At 44.7% G+C, this 13,935-nt stretch overlaps 1 protein-coding gene across 1 annotated transcript in view; it reads right to left on the bottom strand.

The window, feature by feature from the left end:
- Window positions 1-1,260: 1,260 nt before the first annotated feature.
- ZNF641 (zinc finger protein 641) overlaps window positions 1,261-13,935 on the bottom strand; it is a 13,654-nt gene continuing 979 nt past the window's right edge. Inside the window, exons 2-6 of the mRNA XM_006916837.3 lie at window positions 11,149-11,357; window positions 10,455-10,546; window positions 9,408-9,537; window positions 8,647-8,760; window positions 1,261-7,758 (exon numbers count right to left, since the gene is read on the bottom strand). Coding sequence (XP_006916899.1) covers window positions 7,004-7,758; window positions 8,647-8,760; window positions 9,408-9,537; window positions 10,455-10,546; window positions 11,149-11,332 — 1,275 coding nt within the window. The 5' untranslated portion in view covers window positions 11,333-11,357 and the 3' untranslated portion in view covers window positions 1,261-7,003. The remainder of the gene's footprint in view (window positions 7,759-8,646; window positions 8,761-9,407; window positions 9,538-10,454; window positions 10,547-11,148; window positions 11,358-13,935) is intronic.

Genomic DNA, 13,935 nt, shown 5'->3' with positions numbered 1-13,935 from the left:
TCCTGTTTTTCCTCCTCCTCTGGGGGTTCTAACATAAAGAGGCTGTCTGGTTGGGCTGAAGGTCACTCCTGCCAAAACCTAAGTGCCTAGCCAGGACGAGAAGATAGGGTGTTTGGGAAATTAATATAGGAACACCATATAAGTCAGGAAAGGACTTTTAAAAAGAGCCAAAGGACTTGGAAGAGAGGAACTGAAGACTGAAAGGGTGTCAGCGTGAAGCCTTGGATAAGGCTGGGAAAGGCAGTGATCTGAGAGTAAGAAGGAAGTTAGGATTTCAACGGTTCACCGGCGCTGGCTGAAAGAACAGGCACCTCCATGAACAAGCACAGTTGTATTTCTTCTCCCTCTTTTATCGATTCCTTCCCTCCTCCCCATTTTGGTTAGGGGAAAGACCAGATTTATCAAAAGTTTCACTCCAGGTAACTGGAGGGAAGTGAGGGTGAACTGCAAGAAAATAGGAAAACATATATGAGGCAGGGAGGCAGGTGACAAAATAGCCTGGCGGGTGCTGGGAAAGCTGCAGAAGAGAAGCAGCCCCTAAGCAGTAGGCTCCAAGCTCCAAGCTCTTTAAGGCATCTCCCTCAGAGGAAGAGCAAAGGCTTTGGGCTGCACCCAAGGCCTGCAAAACAGTTCTCTCTTCCCACCCCAGCGAAGCTCCAGGGCTGGGAGGCTAAGTCAGTGGGTCATGGGCTGGTGGTTTCCCTCATGTTCTCTCCCACACTATTTCTTACCCTGTCTTCTGATACCCTCTGTCAGATGCCCAGCCTTTTCACCCTCAAAGGTGTATGCATCTGACGGACCTCATTCCTGCCTAACTTCATATGTGTGCACCCCCTCAAATCACCATTTATTGTGCATTTGCATAAGGGGTCAATTTGCAGTCACCACCACCTCTTCAGGCTCCATACTCAGCACTCTAAGGGTCTCCCAGGAGGAGTTCACACTTGAATGACTCCAAAACCAAAGGGGTCCTTAAATTTGCACCCTAGGCCCTCACTTGCCTGGCCTTACTCTAGGCTTGGCCCTGCTCAGCACTCTGCTGCCCCAGTGTCCAGGATGAGTTGAGTCTCCTGCTGACTGGGGAGTAAAAGCTGGGAGCCAGGGCATCAGGAGGGAGGTGGACAGGCCTAACTTGTGGTATCTTGAGGTTTATGTTTCGGGAGGGGCAATGAGGGACCTACACGTCGGAGCTGTCCAGTGTCCCCTACTCTGTTGCACCCTTTTTATCAGGGGACAAGAGTAAATGACTAAGAGAGGAAATCAGTGACACAGCCATACATCCTTTATTCAACTGACAGGGACCGTAAAGAGCATATTATAGATCCCTAAGTATACAGAAGAAGGTCTCCTGTTGGGTAATCTGTGGGAAGTTCACAGTCCATCAGAGGGAATTAAGTCAAACAAAGCTACAAATCTGGCAGGCACGGAGGAGCTGGGCTGGATGGCAAGTGGGCATACACTCCCAAAGCTTCTTGGAAAAGAGCACCTTGGTGCACAGTGAAATGAGGCATGGTAGGGAAGTGGTGGCAGGGGTGGGCTTGGCTGAGGAACATACTGAGTACAGGAACTGTGATCACACTCAGTCTCCCAGGCCTGGAATAGCCAGTGCCTAACACATAGTAAGCACGCAAAAAAATGGCTTATAATGTTGAGACTGACTCTCAGGAGCCACAAGAGATGGGAAGAGACTGAGTAAACCAAAATAGTGAAAAGTAGAAAGCTACTTTGGAAGGGACATGAAGGGAAGAGGAGCCTGTAGGGACTGGAGTAAAGGGCCTGGGTTTGACAGTACTAGCATCCGTGGCCAAGGCCAGGTGTAGGGACATGTGTGTGAAAGAGAGAGTTGTAGAGTGGTGAGATGGCAGCTGAACTGCTATAGCCAAGCCAAGAATCTGAGAAAAGAAAGTGAGAAGTATGAGGAATGGACTCGGCTTAGTAGGCTTAAAGCTGACAGAAAAGAAATCGGACAATAGGCAGAAGGACAGGTAGTGAGTGGGCTCATGATGGAATGGAACTGGCCAGAAGCTTGAAGACAGAAACTATGCTGGAAGGAAGACAGGGATTGGGGAGAACAGCCTCAGGAAGGTGTGACACTTCCCAGGCAAAACAAAATACCAAACTAAATGAATCAAAGTGAAAAAGAAGTGGGAGCAAAGGGTGGAAGAAGAGCTTCACTTATTGGGAAAATTAAAGTGATGACAGGAGAAAAAGGGAGAGAGCCTGAGGCCTGGAGTTGAAGAAAGCTGTAGCCAAGCTTCTCTGCCTTAGGAAGAGGGGCTGATCACTTCCCCCAGAGACTTAGGTTCACTTTAACATTTCGGCCTTGGAAACCCCCAAAGGGGTGGCACGTTTGCAACTTTCAGTTCAGTCTGTCCTCCTGGGTGTGCCTAGGAGAGGAGCTGGAGGAGGCAACAAGGCCAGAGCCTGCAAGACAGATCCCTTCCTAAAACCTGGATAGAATCTTCAAAGTAGAGGAATGCATTTTTGGCATAAGTGCCATGGCCTAATTGGTTACAACCTCTACCTAGTCGAGTCTGGGTTCAAAATCTCACTGTATCACATCTTACTAAATGAGCCTGGTTCCCGCTTGTGTCCTGGGCACTCTCTGATGCTCTGGCTGCCCTTGCCCACAGAGTACGCCAAATCATGATTAGAAATCCTTTTCATGGCACCTTATTGTTCTCTAGTGCATTGTCAGATTGGAAAACTTGAGTTCTTAAGGGCTAAGGACAGTTGGCCTTACCCCCCACTTCTGTGTTGAATGCCCACCCCACCTGCCTCCAGGGTAACTTATTGGCCTGGAAAAGGACCACGGAACTAGCAAAAAAGGACCATTTCCTTGGATGTCAGTTCTCCAGTTTTACATTGGATTTCTCTTCTTCGATGTTTCTGCTCCTTTTGTCCTTTCAGATTTCCAGACCCAGAAAGCCGCAGTGCCCATTTTAGAAGCTCCAGCCCCAACCAATCACAGCAACTTGGTAGTTGCCCCACTATAGTTTCTGAAATCAGTGAATGACTCAGGCTTTTCATTGACTGAAGAGAGGGAAAGACCTTGGGACTTGAACACAAATGAGAAGCAACTAACCTAGAGTTTGCAGGAAATCAATCTGACAATGGGTGTAAAGATCCCCTCTCCCCATGTGAAGAGGGTGAGGTATCACTGATTGAAGTGGAATTTGACTTTCTAAGCTAGGGGTTCTCAAACGTTAGCATACCTTACAGATCCTGGAAGGCAGGTGAAAAGACCGATTGCTGGGCTCCACCCCTAGAATTTCTGATTCAGTTTGTCTGGGGTGGAGTCTGATAATTTGCATTTCGAAAATAAGTTCCCAGGTGATGTTGATGCTGCTGGTCCAAAGACCAGATTTTGAGACCCAGAGCCTAGTATAGCACTCCAGGGAATAGGAAGAAATTTTGCCAGTTCAGGATCTCTAAGGGGTCTAAGGGAATAGATTTCACTTTTCTGTTATTGCCTAGCCCCACTCACCCCGATCAGAGATGGAAAGAACCTGTCTTCTGGTACCTATGGTTGAGTCAGGGCTCATCTTCCTGGATACCGGAAACAGTGGTTTGACTGCAGAAGTACTGGAAAGGGAAGGCTTTTTTCCCAGATTATCACCCCTTTTGCTCCCTACTAAAGGCATAACATCACTTAAACAGGGAAAAAGCTTTTCCTTTCACTTTGACTATTAGAGTTAAGGCTTAAAGTGTGAATAGATCTGGGAAAAGCAAACACTTTGGGCTACATTCTCCAGGGTAAGGGATTCTCTGCAGAGATACTTTGATGGTGTGGAAAGGGGAGGATACTTGGGCACTGTATAGGGTAGAGGCACCACAGAGGGAAAAGGTGACAGGTTTCTTAAGATGGGACTTCCCTATTTTACATTTTCCCCAGAGAGAACATAGAGACATTTTTTTATTTAAAGGGGGTAGGGTGGACCTGTGGCAGACAGAGTTAGGAGGAAAATGGGAGTTTGAGGCTGATCCCTGTAGGAAAAATCATTCAATTCTATTCGCCTGTCTGATGGGCATTGCTTATTTTTTGTCCAAGGGAAGTGGTGTTGGACCGAGGTAGAGAAGATAGCGGTGCACCAGAAATGACCTAAAGGGATGCCCCTTCTGCAGAAGGCCCTTAGACTCCATGATGCCTTTCAGTTGGGTGCTATGACTGCACCTACACTTTAAGGGCTTTACTTTCTACCTTTACAATGACTAAAACAATTACTAAAATAGATCAAAGGCTGGAGATTAACATCTGATTGTTAAGAGGTGTGATCTGAGAATATGGAGTCACATCCTACAAGTCTTTAAAACAAGGTTTGTGAGGAGCTGGGTTTGTCAACATGTTCTCTTTTTTAAAAAATGTAGATTGTAAGCAATACCTTTCTAGTCATTAAAGACCAGACTCTATCCTTATACCCTACTGAAAGCTATCTTAGTCCTTAAAATATTTAGTGACCCTTGCCTGGTAATTCTTGACACAAATATATAATGACCATATTTGGTCAGGGTAACTCCCTTTGACCCCAGTTTAGTGATTCCATGGACAGTCTTTAAACCTGCTAAATGTATATGTAAATCTGAGTGGATTGCTAATGTCTGTTTTTCTTGAAAATGAGTTCCCGGTTTTTATCAGATTCTTAGAAGGGTCCCAAAAGGATCTCAATCGTTCTGAACCATTGCTTACTTAGAGGTGATCTGCATTAATGAATATTTGTAATGAGGCATAGTAGAAGGGGAAAGAAATGGCATAGTCTAGTTTTACCACTGGAATCCAATACTTTCTTATTCCTTGGGGCATCTCTTAATACTAGTCCTAAAATGCTCATCTCTGAGGACCTAGGACAAGGCTGCCTTATAAAGGGCTGGCCATTTTGCCCTATTCAAAGGAACATAGGTAAGAGAAGTGCATTCCAGGCAAAAAAGGAAGGCTGCTCTGAGCAGCAGAAGGGAGGCAGCGGCTAGTTTGCTCAAGTCATATCCACTCTAAGCCCAGTCAGCAAAATGACCCCTATTTTCAGCTCCATTTGGGTCCAGGACTCTGAGGAGTTGATTCACCACATTTTTCCTAAGCAAATGGGATAGTCATTAAACTAGATTGTTGCGGCTCACTTCTTCTTGTCTCTCTGGTTAATTCCACCAATTGTGGTTGACAAATAAGTGTGCTAAGGAAAAACCAGAATATAAGCATTAAAGAGAAAATATCCCATTTTCATCCACTCTGCTCTTCTCCCTCCCTAACTCTAAACTGCTCTTACATAGAAGAAAAAATTTAAATTATAAGATTGGTATTAACACATCATCAATAATGAGAAACAGTGAACAACTCATCAACTAACAGATGCTAGAATACTTATGCAAGTCCTGGAGTTAAGAGTCTTAGCGTGGACACATTCCCAGAATTGAGAGGAAAACCGACTGGAAAGCTCATTACCCTGCATCAGCTGAAAAGCTAAACCACAGTCATTTCCCCTAACATTTTGTTTCTTGGAGAATGAGATCCTCAAGAGTAACTCTGCCTCCTTGATAAGGCAATCAGGAACAAACATGAGTAATGACAACAACCTGTAAGCACTGTGATTCCTGCCCTAATCTCCCAGCACTTAAAACAAGACAAAAACCAACTCAGCACAAACCCTCTATATGCATCTTGCTTGCAATCAACAAGAAATAGCTCACCTCACTGAGATGTTTCTTTCTCTCTCCACCCAGGCAAAAAGAATCTGTGGCCCAGAGATTCAGACCTAGACATGTATATCCACAGTTGTCTTGATCTTATTGACATTGAAGAAGGCTTTATACTTCAACTCCCACAAAATAACCCATCACTTAACCATTTCCACTACAGCTCCCTTAATTGCTCAGCTTATTTCCTATGCTGAAACAAAACAAAAACCCCATACAATTCCCACTACCCTCATCCCCAGAACACAGCCCCTAGAAAATCTAGCTTGTACAGTTTGCGCTTTGCATGCTCTCTTCAAAGACCCTGCACACAGATACACACAGACACATAAAGACACAGTCAAGAGGAGAGGGGTCTGTTCAAGGGAATAAAGTTTTTTTCTTCTGTGTGGGCCTCAGATACTTGGGGCTGTAAGGTCCATCTCTTAGCATGGTAGTGTGATCTCTCAGCTGAGTACATGTATGTGCAGGATGAAAGAGTAAGAATAAGGGGGGGGGAGTTATTGTTTCTATTTTTCAGTAGGTTGGAGTGAGAGGTGTGGGTGTATATTTGGATGTATAAGGGTGATGGACCCACACAGGAATGAGGTCTGCCCCTCAACTTTCATTTGGATAAAAAAAGGGGGCTCTGGGTGCCTGGTCACTATCTTTTTCCTGTTTCCTCATTACTGTAACCCAGTGTTCACCAGAGTATTTCATAGAGTCACCAGTTCTGTGGGATGTGAGATAGAAAGGCTACTGAGGCCAAATACATTTAGGAAACACTGCTTTGAAAGAGGCTTACTTACTGCTCTAAGTTTTCAGAGCCTTTAACATGCTAATATGGTGTTCTTTTTCTGTCTCTCTCTCTCTCTCTCTTTCTCTTTATCTCTCTCTCTCTCTGTGTATGTATTTGTATATATGTAATATATATACATATATACGTATATATATATATATATATGTAAAGATAATATAAGTTATAGTATACAATGATGATACTCGAAATATTTAACAATGGTATGGCATAGGCTCCAACTAATCATAATGGATCTCAGCCATAAACCACTGGTACAACTGTACTCTTGAGAAAGGGCTCAGGCTGAATATCAGCTCAAGCAGCGAGCACTGTTTCCCAAAACTTTTGCCCAAAGAATTCTATCTTATGTCGTATCTCACAGAACTGGTGAGAAATGGTCAGTGCTGGAACCTCATCTTTTGAGGGATGAGGTCAAGGCTCATGATCCTGGCTGTTGGGTGCAGGAGAGAGGCAGCTCTAGCAGAGACTGCTGGTAGCACCGGCTGATAGATGTGACCACAGCTGCAGCAGAAACAGATTTCAAAAGACAGATGTCCCTTTGTCCCAGCTGCTCCGGGGACTTTGTCCCTGGTGGGTCAGCAGGTGCCTGTCCAGGTGATGTTTACGGCCAAAGCTCTTCTCACAGCGAGGGCACTGGAAGGGCTTCTCCCCGGTGTGGGTCAGCCAGTGTCTCACTAGGTGGTGCCTTCGGCCAAAGCTCTTCCCACACTCAGTGCACACATGGCACTTTGGCACTGGTGGGGCCCGCTGCCGTTTCCTAGCCCCAGGGCTCTCTCCAACCTCTTGGCCCTTGCAAGATTTGCCTTCTGCATGCACTCTCTGGTGGCTGGCCAGATGGGAGTTGCACCGGAAATTCTTGCCACACTCAGAGCACCTGCTGGGCTTGTCATGTAGGTGGGTTTTCTGGTGCCGGATCAGGTGATGTCTTCGCCCAAAGCTCTTCTCGCACTTGAGGCAGCTGTAGGGCCTCTCCCCAGTGTGCGTTTGCTGGTGCCTCGCAAGGTGGGAGCCCCACACAAACTGTTTCCCACACTGGGGGCATGTGTGCGGTCTTAACAGGGAATCCATCTCTGTGCTACACAGAAGGTTTGAGAAGCTATCTTCCTGAAGAAAAGGTGGGCCCAGGAGCATTCCTCTGGAGCTCCTGGGCATGGAATCCCAACTTTCATCCTGCTCTGGGTTCCAGAGAACTGTATCTTCAGACACACTAGATAACATTCTGGGAGGTTCTGCTTCTAGTTCAGGGGTATCCCCCTCATGCTCACTTCCATCTCCTGTGGAGAAGGGAAAATACCAACCCCAAGAGGGGAGTCACAAGAGAGTACCCCAGACCCAAGTCACAGGTGAGGTTGTATGATGTCTGCTAGGGCCTAAACATCACCCTACAAAGGCTGAGAACAGATTTTAATGTACAAAACAGTGAAAGAGGTATAGAAGTTAAAAGCCTAGGCTTAGAAGACAGACTACCAGGTCTTGAATCTCAGCTTTCTCACTTCTGTAAGCCTTCATTTCCTCTTCTGTAAAATGGGAAATATTATAAGATAGATAGCTCAGTACCTGCACATAGTAAGCACTTAGTAAATAGTCTATGCTATTGTGATTATTTTTTACTATCATTTTTTCCCCACTGGTTTTTGTTTGTTTGTTGAGTTTTTTGTTTTTGTTTTACTATTACCATCTTCCTGCCTAAGCATAAATGGAGAGAGCTAAGAAATGTGCTTCAATCATCATTGGCTGGGTGACCACCTGTCAGTAATACCAGAGACATTATGGAAGGCATTTCTACAATGGGTGGGAAGTTTAACAAAAACAACATCAATGATAACAACTACTAACATTTATTGAGTGCTTATTATGTACCTAGTACTGTTCTATGTTAACATATTTAAGTCTCACAATAATTTACATATGAAGAACACAAAGAGAGGTTAATAACTTTTCAAGGTCCTACAGATATGGTCCTGAATTCAAATCCATAAAGTTTGCCTCCAGAGCCTACCCTCTAAACCAGTCCACTACACTGTGTTGCTTTTGAAGAACAAGAGCTCTAAAGCTTTTGACTTTATAACTTTCTGAGGCAAAGGAGGGTTTAGAGGGACATGTAATAATGACACTCCAAGAGGGGTGAAGGCAGTGACTGAAAACCCATTCTACATTCTTACCTGTATATGTGACCCTCAGGATGTCCCTCTCCTCTAAGTCCTGCGGGTCAGGGACCCACTGTTCTTCCCCTCCTTCTAATTGAGAAAGCATGTCCAGTTTGGGAATTGGAAATCCTGCCCATGAGAAAGGAAAATAAAGATGTCAATTAGTTCAACCGTAATTCTATATTTCTGAGAAAAGATTTTTCCTAGATTGTTCCTTGGAACTCTATATAAAAGAATACAGGCCTTTTCTTCCTTCCCACTTCCATTTTTTAAGTCCCTCTTCTTTCTTCTAGGAAATCACGATCTCTTCCCCAATGATTCTGTTTCCTTCCACTTGTATTTAAAATAATTCCAGCCCAACTGTCCTTTCTGGTCATTTCTGAAGTGAACTGTCCTTTCACTTCATTTAATTAGCTCTAAAACAGCTGTCCCATCCCCTGCACTCCCACCTTTCCCTAGATAGTTTCTGAGTTTCTAAAGACACAGTTCCATCTCTTAGATGTCCTTCTCTCTGCTTTCTAAGAATCTGCCAATTCCCAACTAAGAAGAATCTAAAGTTTCCATAATCCAGCATTATCTTGCTGTTGTCTTTTTAAAAAAATGATGCCTCACTTCCATTCTTTTGATTAGCCCTAGTGCTTGTTCTCTGGCGGAAGCCTAGGCTGATTCCCTACCAAGAGAAGAAAGCTAGACAGACACTATCCAACAGCCCTAGAGCACATGGCTCCATCCTCCCAGAGCATAATCTTTTAGTGGCTGGGGAAGGTCATGCTTACTTAGAGAGACCACTATCCCACAGTTTTCCTGCATGACATATTCTCCATAAAAGTCTGTCTGAGAAGGGTCCAGGCTCCGCCACTCCTCCTGAGAGAAGCACAGTGACACATCCTTGATGGTTACCAGGCCCTGAAACAAAATGTAGCATCATCTGTCACCAGCTGTTCCTTAAGGAAAATGTGATCTCAGTATAAAAGGCTAGGATATTAGAGGAGAGAAGGCAAGAGAAGATCTAGAGAAAGAATTGCCCAGAGGTCCCTGGGTAGGGCACGCACTTTTGGTGAAGGGAAAATGAGGAGAGGGGTAAAGGTAATGGTCATGAGTGAGGATAGTGTCTCTAGAGGAATTTCTCAAGTGGGACCATGAGAAGTCAGAGGCACCAGAAACTCACTGCTCCCTCTATATAGCTACAGGTGTCTGCCCAGTCTCTTCTCACCTGCCTTACTATTTTCATTGAAGAAACTGTGTACTATCTCCTCTTTCCTCCACTTGACCTTTCCTTTTCTATGAGCACAAAATGACATATATAAACATTCTCCCCCATCCCTGCCATCATGCCATATCATTATCTTTTGACAGTGTTCAGGAGTCCAGATTCTGGAGCCAAATTACTCCTACTTCTGCCATTTATTAGCATTATGCCTTAATCTCTTCCTGCCCTTTTCCATAAATGCCCCATCATCCATCCAATCCTGTCCACTTTATGTTCTTCCAAACTTCCTTCAGGTTCTCTTTTCCTAATCTTTCTAGATTTATTTCTTAAAGGACTAATGAATTATTCTTAAAATCCCCCTGTGGATAGCACAGTAGTCGTCTATTTAAAAAAAAGTCAAAATCTAACCCCTAGGAATTCTGCTCTTGTTATTCCTCTATTCATTTTGTCAAAGGTATTATGAGCCCCTTGGAAAGGGGCAGAATCTGTTCAGTTATAAGATGAACATTCTATTAGTTATCATGTGAAATAACATCAGTAGGATGATGCTAAGGCTATAGGGAGGCAGCAGTGATGAGACCCTGGGAGAGGCCAAGAGAAGCACACAGCCCACCTGTGATCCGGCTGCAAGAAGTGCAGCTGCCATCTCCCAATCTCCGGTACTCCCCTCCTGGGGAATGGCAGGAGCCCAGGGAGCCGACTGAGCTGGTAGGAGAGAGAGGAACCATTAGAGATGGACCATATACCCTTTTCCAGTAAGAGTCTGGGCCCCATTTTAGAGGGGCTTAGGGATCACATTTTTTCCCTGTACCTATGCCCATTGGTAGAACTCAAATGCGTAAATGTAGAAGAGACCTTCACTCAAAATATTCTGTAAGAGTATCGAGTGGTTTTTAGCTGTCATCCATCTCTACTAGACTAGCTGTGGTCTGAATTTGTATTATTTGAATGTAATTTTCATCTTGTAAAGTACATCTTACTGGGTGTGTTCTCCAACAGTGTTGCTGTCACTTCCTTTGTCTCAGACATTCAGTACCACTAAGCATGCATATGCAGCATATGGAGGGAATGATTATGCAAGAAATGAGAGAAACCTAGTTGCCTGGTCTGCAGAATCCAGGAGCTTCTTATATTCCCATGATCAGGGCCCAGGAAGAATTGACTAGTCCTGGTATTGATTATGTTGTTCCCATGGCAATTTGGGAATTTTTTTTTAATTTGAGAATTTTTAACTCTACTTTTGAACAGAGATTAGAAGACTACTGTCTGCACTGTGCTTCCCACACTCACACCCTCCAGGCTCTCACCCTTCTCTTGAAGGGACTGTGGCTCCTCTTCAAGGTCACAGCACAGGTGTTCCAGCGGCCCTGGTGCTGTTCTCCACGGCCCCTCCTCTTGGCTTCCCCTTTCCACATGCGGCTCTGCTCCATCCAGCTGGACATTTATCGATTCCCATCCTGTCCCCAGGGCTGCTGTCTGTTCTGAAAGCATTTTTGCTGCAAACCCAAATTGTGACCTGAAACAAATTCATATCAGTTGTGCCCATGAAAATGGAAAGGGTTGGCATTCCTAATGGAGTTATGGAGAATAGCCCATGGATAAAAGATAAAACTGGATAAGAGGAGCTTGATGGAAGATGAACTTTAAAAGCTTGATGTGTTTCAATCAACTGAGCCTGAGCCCAGCTTCCTGGAGGAACTAAGAAATGGACAGGTGCTACAAAGCAAAGTCACTAATGGTTATTTTAGGACCCTCATGGTAGAAATGGAATATCCCTGAAGGCTGGAAGAACTTCATTTTAAAGAAAGGAACAATCTTGGAAATTCAAAAGCTATGCATTAATTTGAACCACTGAAAATACAGTAAAGTAAGCAATTGAAACATGCAAGAAGGAATGCACACAGACTTGCACTCAACAAAAATAGATGTAATCACATATAAGATTTTCTGCCACAAATCCTATTCTCATCAATTAGTTTAGAATGAAATGACTACTATAAGTCCCAGCCAAAAGGTGTATTTGTGTCATGAGCACATACCTCTATTATGAAGCCAAATGAAATGTTGCCTCACTTAGGACGAGCCTCAACAAAGAGACATATGACCTGTCCCTCTGATGGAGAAAATGAAAACTGATAGTAATTATGGTAGAAAGACCAATAACTTGAAAAGCAGGTGTAAGACTCCAAAGCAACCCTAACAGATAAAAGGAATTGTTGGTAAGTGAGGAGCTAATGTCTAACTGGAAAAGTAAAAAAGAACAGAAAAGGTTTGGCCCAGAAGTGTAAAGGGAGAAAGCATTTGCTGCTAATATGACCCCACTGTGAATTAACAGGCCTTTCATTTAAGACACAGGAAAGAACCTAAGACACAGAAAAGAACAAGTCAGATCTCCTTAGAAAAATATATTCTATTTTAAAGAAAGGTATGGGGAAGCCAGAGTGTATACATCAGAAGAAATAAAAGTGAAGAAAAGGATGGGAAATACGGCCATTGAGGAAAAGCTAAAAATGATGCACATAGTTTTCTCTCGCCTAGGGAAGAAGGCTGAAGAATGACACTACCAATGAATAAAAAGAGAGAGTTTTCTATCTATACAGATCTCCTCTTTTGATTTTAAGAGAAGAGATTTAGGTTAGATGAAAACATTTCTTAGCAATCATCTGGCAGTGCGCAGGACTGGGTATGTGGACTCTTCTTTTCTCTGGACATCTTAGGAGCAGAACGACAGTTCCCACTTGTGTTGTGATAGGGGCCTCGCTGCCTTATGGCAGAGAAACCGTCTATGAGACTGAGCAGAGTCCCTTTCTCCTTGGCAACATAATATTTTTGTGATTCTTATTCAATACTCAAGCAGTCATAGCCAGTGAAAAGCTTCCAAAAACAGGTCAGAACCTTGGTAACTATCCTGGCTCATTCACATCCACCCAATAACATTTGCAAAAACCCAGGAGCCCATGATAGGTCATGACAGATAACAAATTGTTTATTTTCTTGCCATTTGTCTTTGACAAAAGAGGTAGATGGGAACCCTAAGCCCAATTCACAGAAAGGGAACAAATTCTCCTTTCATCTCGGAAGTCCAAAGACGTCTCAAGGCCTCGTGGGAGCATCCTGGATTGATTCCCAGTTTAAGAGGTTTCCTTTTCAGAGACTTTTCATGAGAAAGGAAAATTCCATTTTAGCTCTTTCCTCTGAATTCCACCCCTGTATTCACTTCACTTTTAACAATTCCCCCTCTCCACCAGAGGTCTTCCTTGTTCTCTAGCTCCTATCTAAAAATCCTCCCTCAGGGCTTTACCTCTAGCTAAATATCTGGACACCTGTCTCAAACCCATTTCTCCATCTCCCCAGCAGCAGAGTCCTTTGATGGGGAGGCTTCTCTTTGCAGAGCCCACTGGGCCAGCTGTGAACCTCTCCAGACCAATGACAGAAAACCTGTGGAAGTGCTAGCAAAAATCTCAGCAAAGGAAGGGATGGGTACTTGTCCTCTAACTGTATTTCCTATGATGTCCGCTCTCTCAGAGCCAGCACCCAGGCAATTAAGATGTCAGCTCTACCTGGTTTCTCCTGGATCCAGGACGATTCCAGGCCTACTGGAGTGGGGTTCTAGGGCTTTCATTTCCTCCTTTCCCTCACATATCTGGAGGGCAAGGCACCTGCAGAAGTTAGTTTTGGCAGCCAGTGCTGCTGGACAGAGAAAGGGCCATGATATCAAAATGAGTAGCCCAAGGGCACAGGGACAAGTGGCTCTCTGTCAGAGAAGCCTGGCCCCTGCCCCAGCTGGGGCGTGGGCAGGGCGGGCTCCTGCTCGCGAGTAAGGTTGCTTCTTCCCTCCTTCTTGTCACAGTGCCCCTGGAGAGGATCAGATTTCAGAGAATCCGAGAGAGGCAGAGCTGGAGCAGGGGAAGTGAGGTCAGAAAACAGGTTTCCCGTGAACTGGGACAAGAGCATGTGAAGAGAAAAGAGCCATGGGGTAACCTGTGCGCGAGTGACAGCGGCGGGAACCCGCGGGGCTGACAGGGCGACGGGCAAGCACATAACGTCAGTGGAGCCGACCCCAGGGAAAGGCAGCGACCTGGAGGCCGCGTCGA

Source organism: Pteropus alecto, unplaced genomic scaffold (genome assembly GCF_000325575.1).
Source record: "Pteropus alecto unplaced genomic scaffold, ASM32557v1 scaffold196, whole genome shotgun sequence".
Lineage (NCBI taxonomy): Eukaryota > Metazoa > Chordata > Mammalia > Chiroptera > Pteropodidae > Pteropus > Pteropus alecto.
Note: the sequence above shows the minus strand (reverse complement) of the source record. Positions and strands in the feature narration are given on the sequence as shown.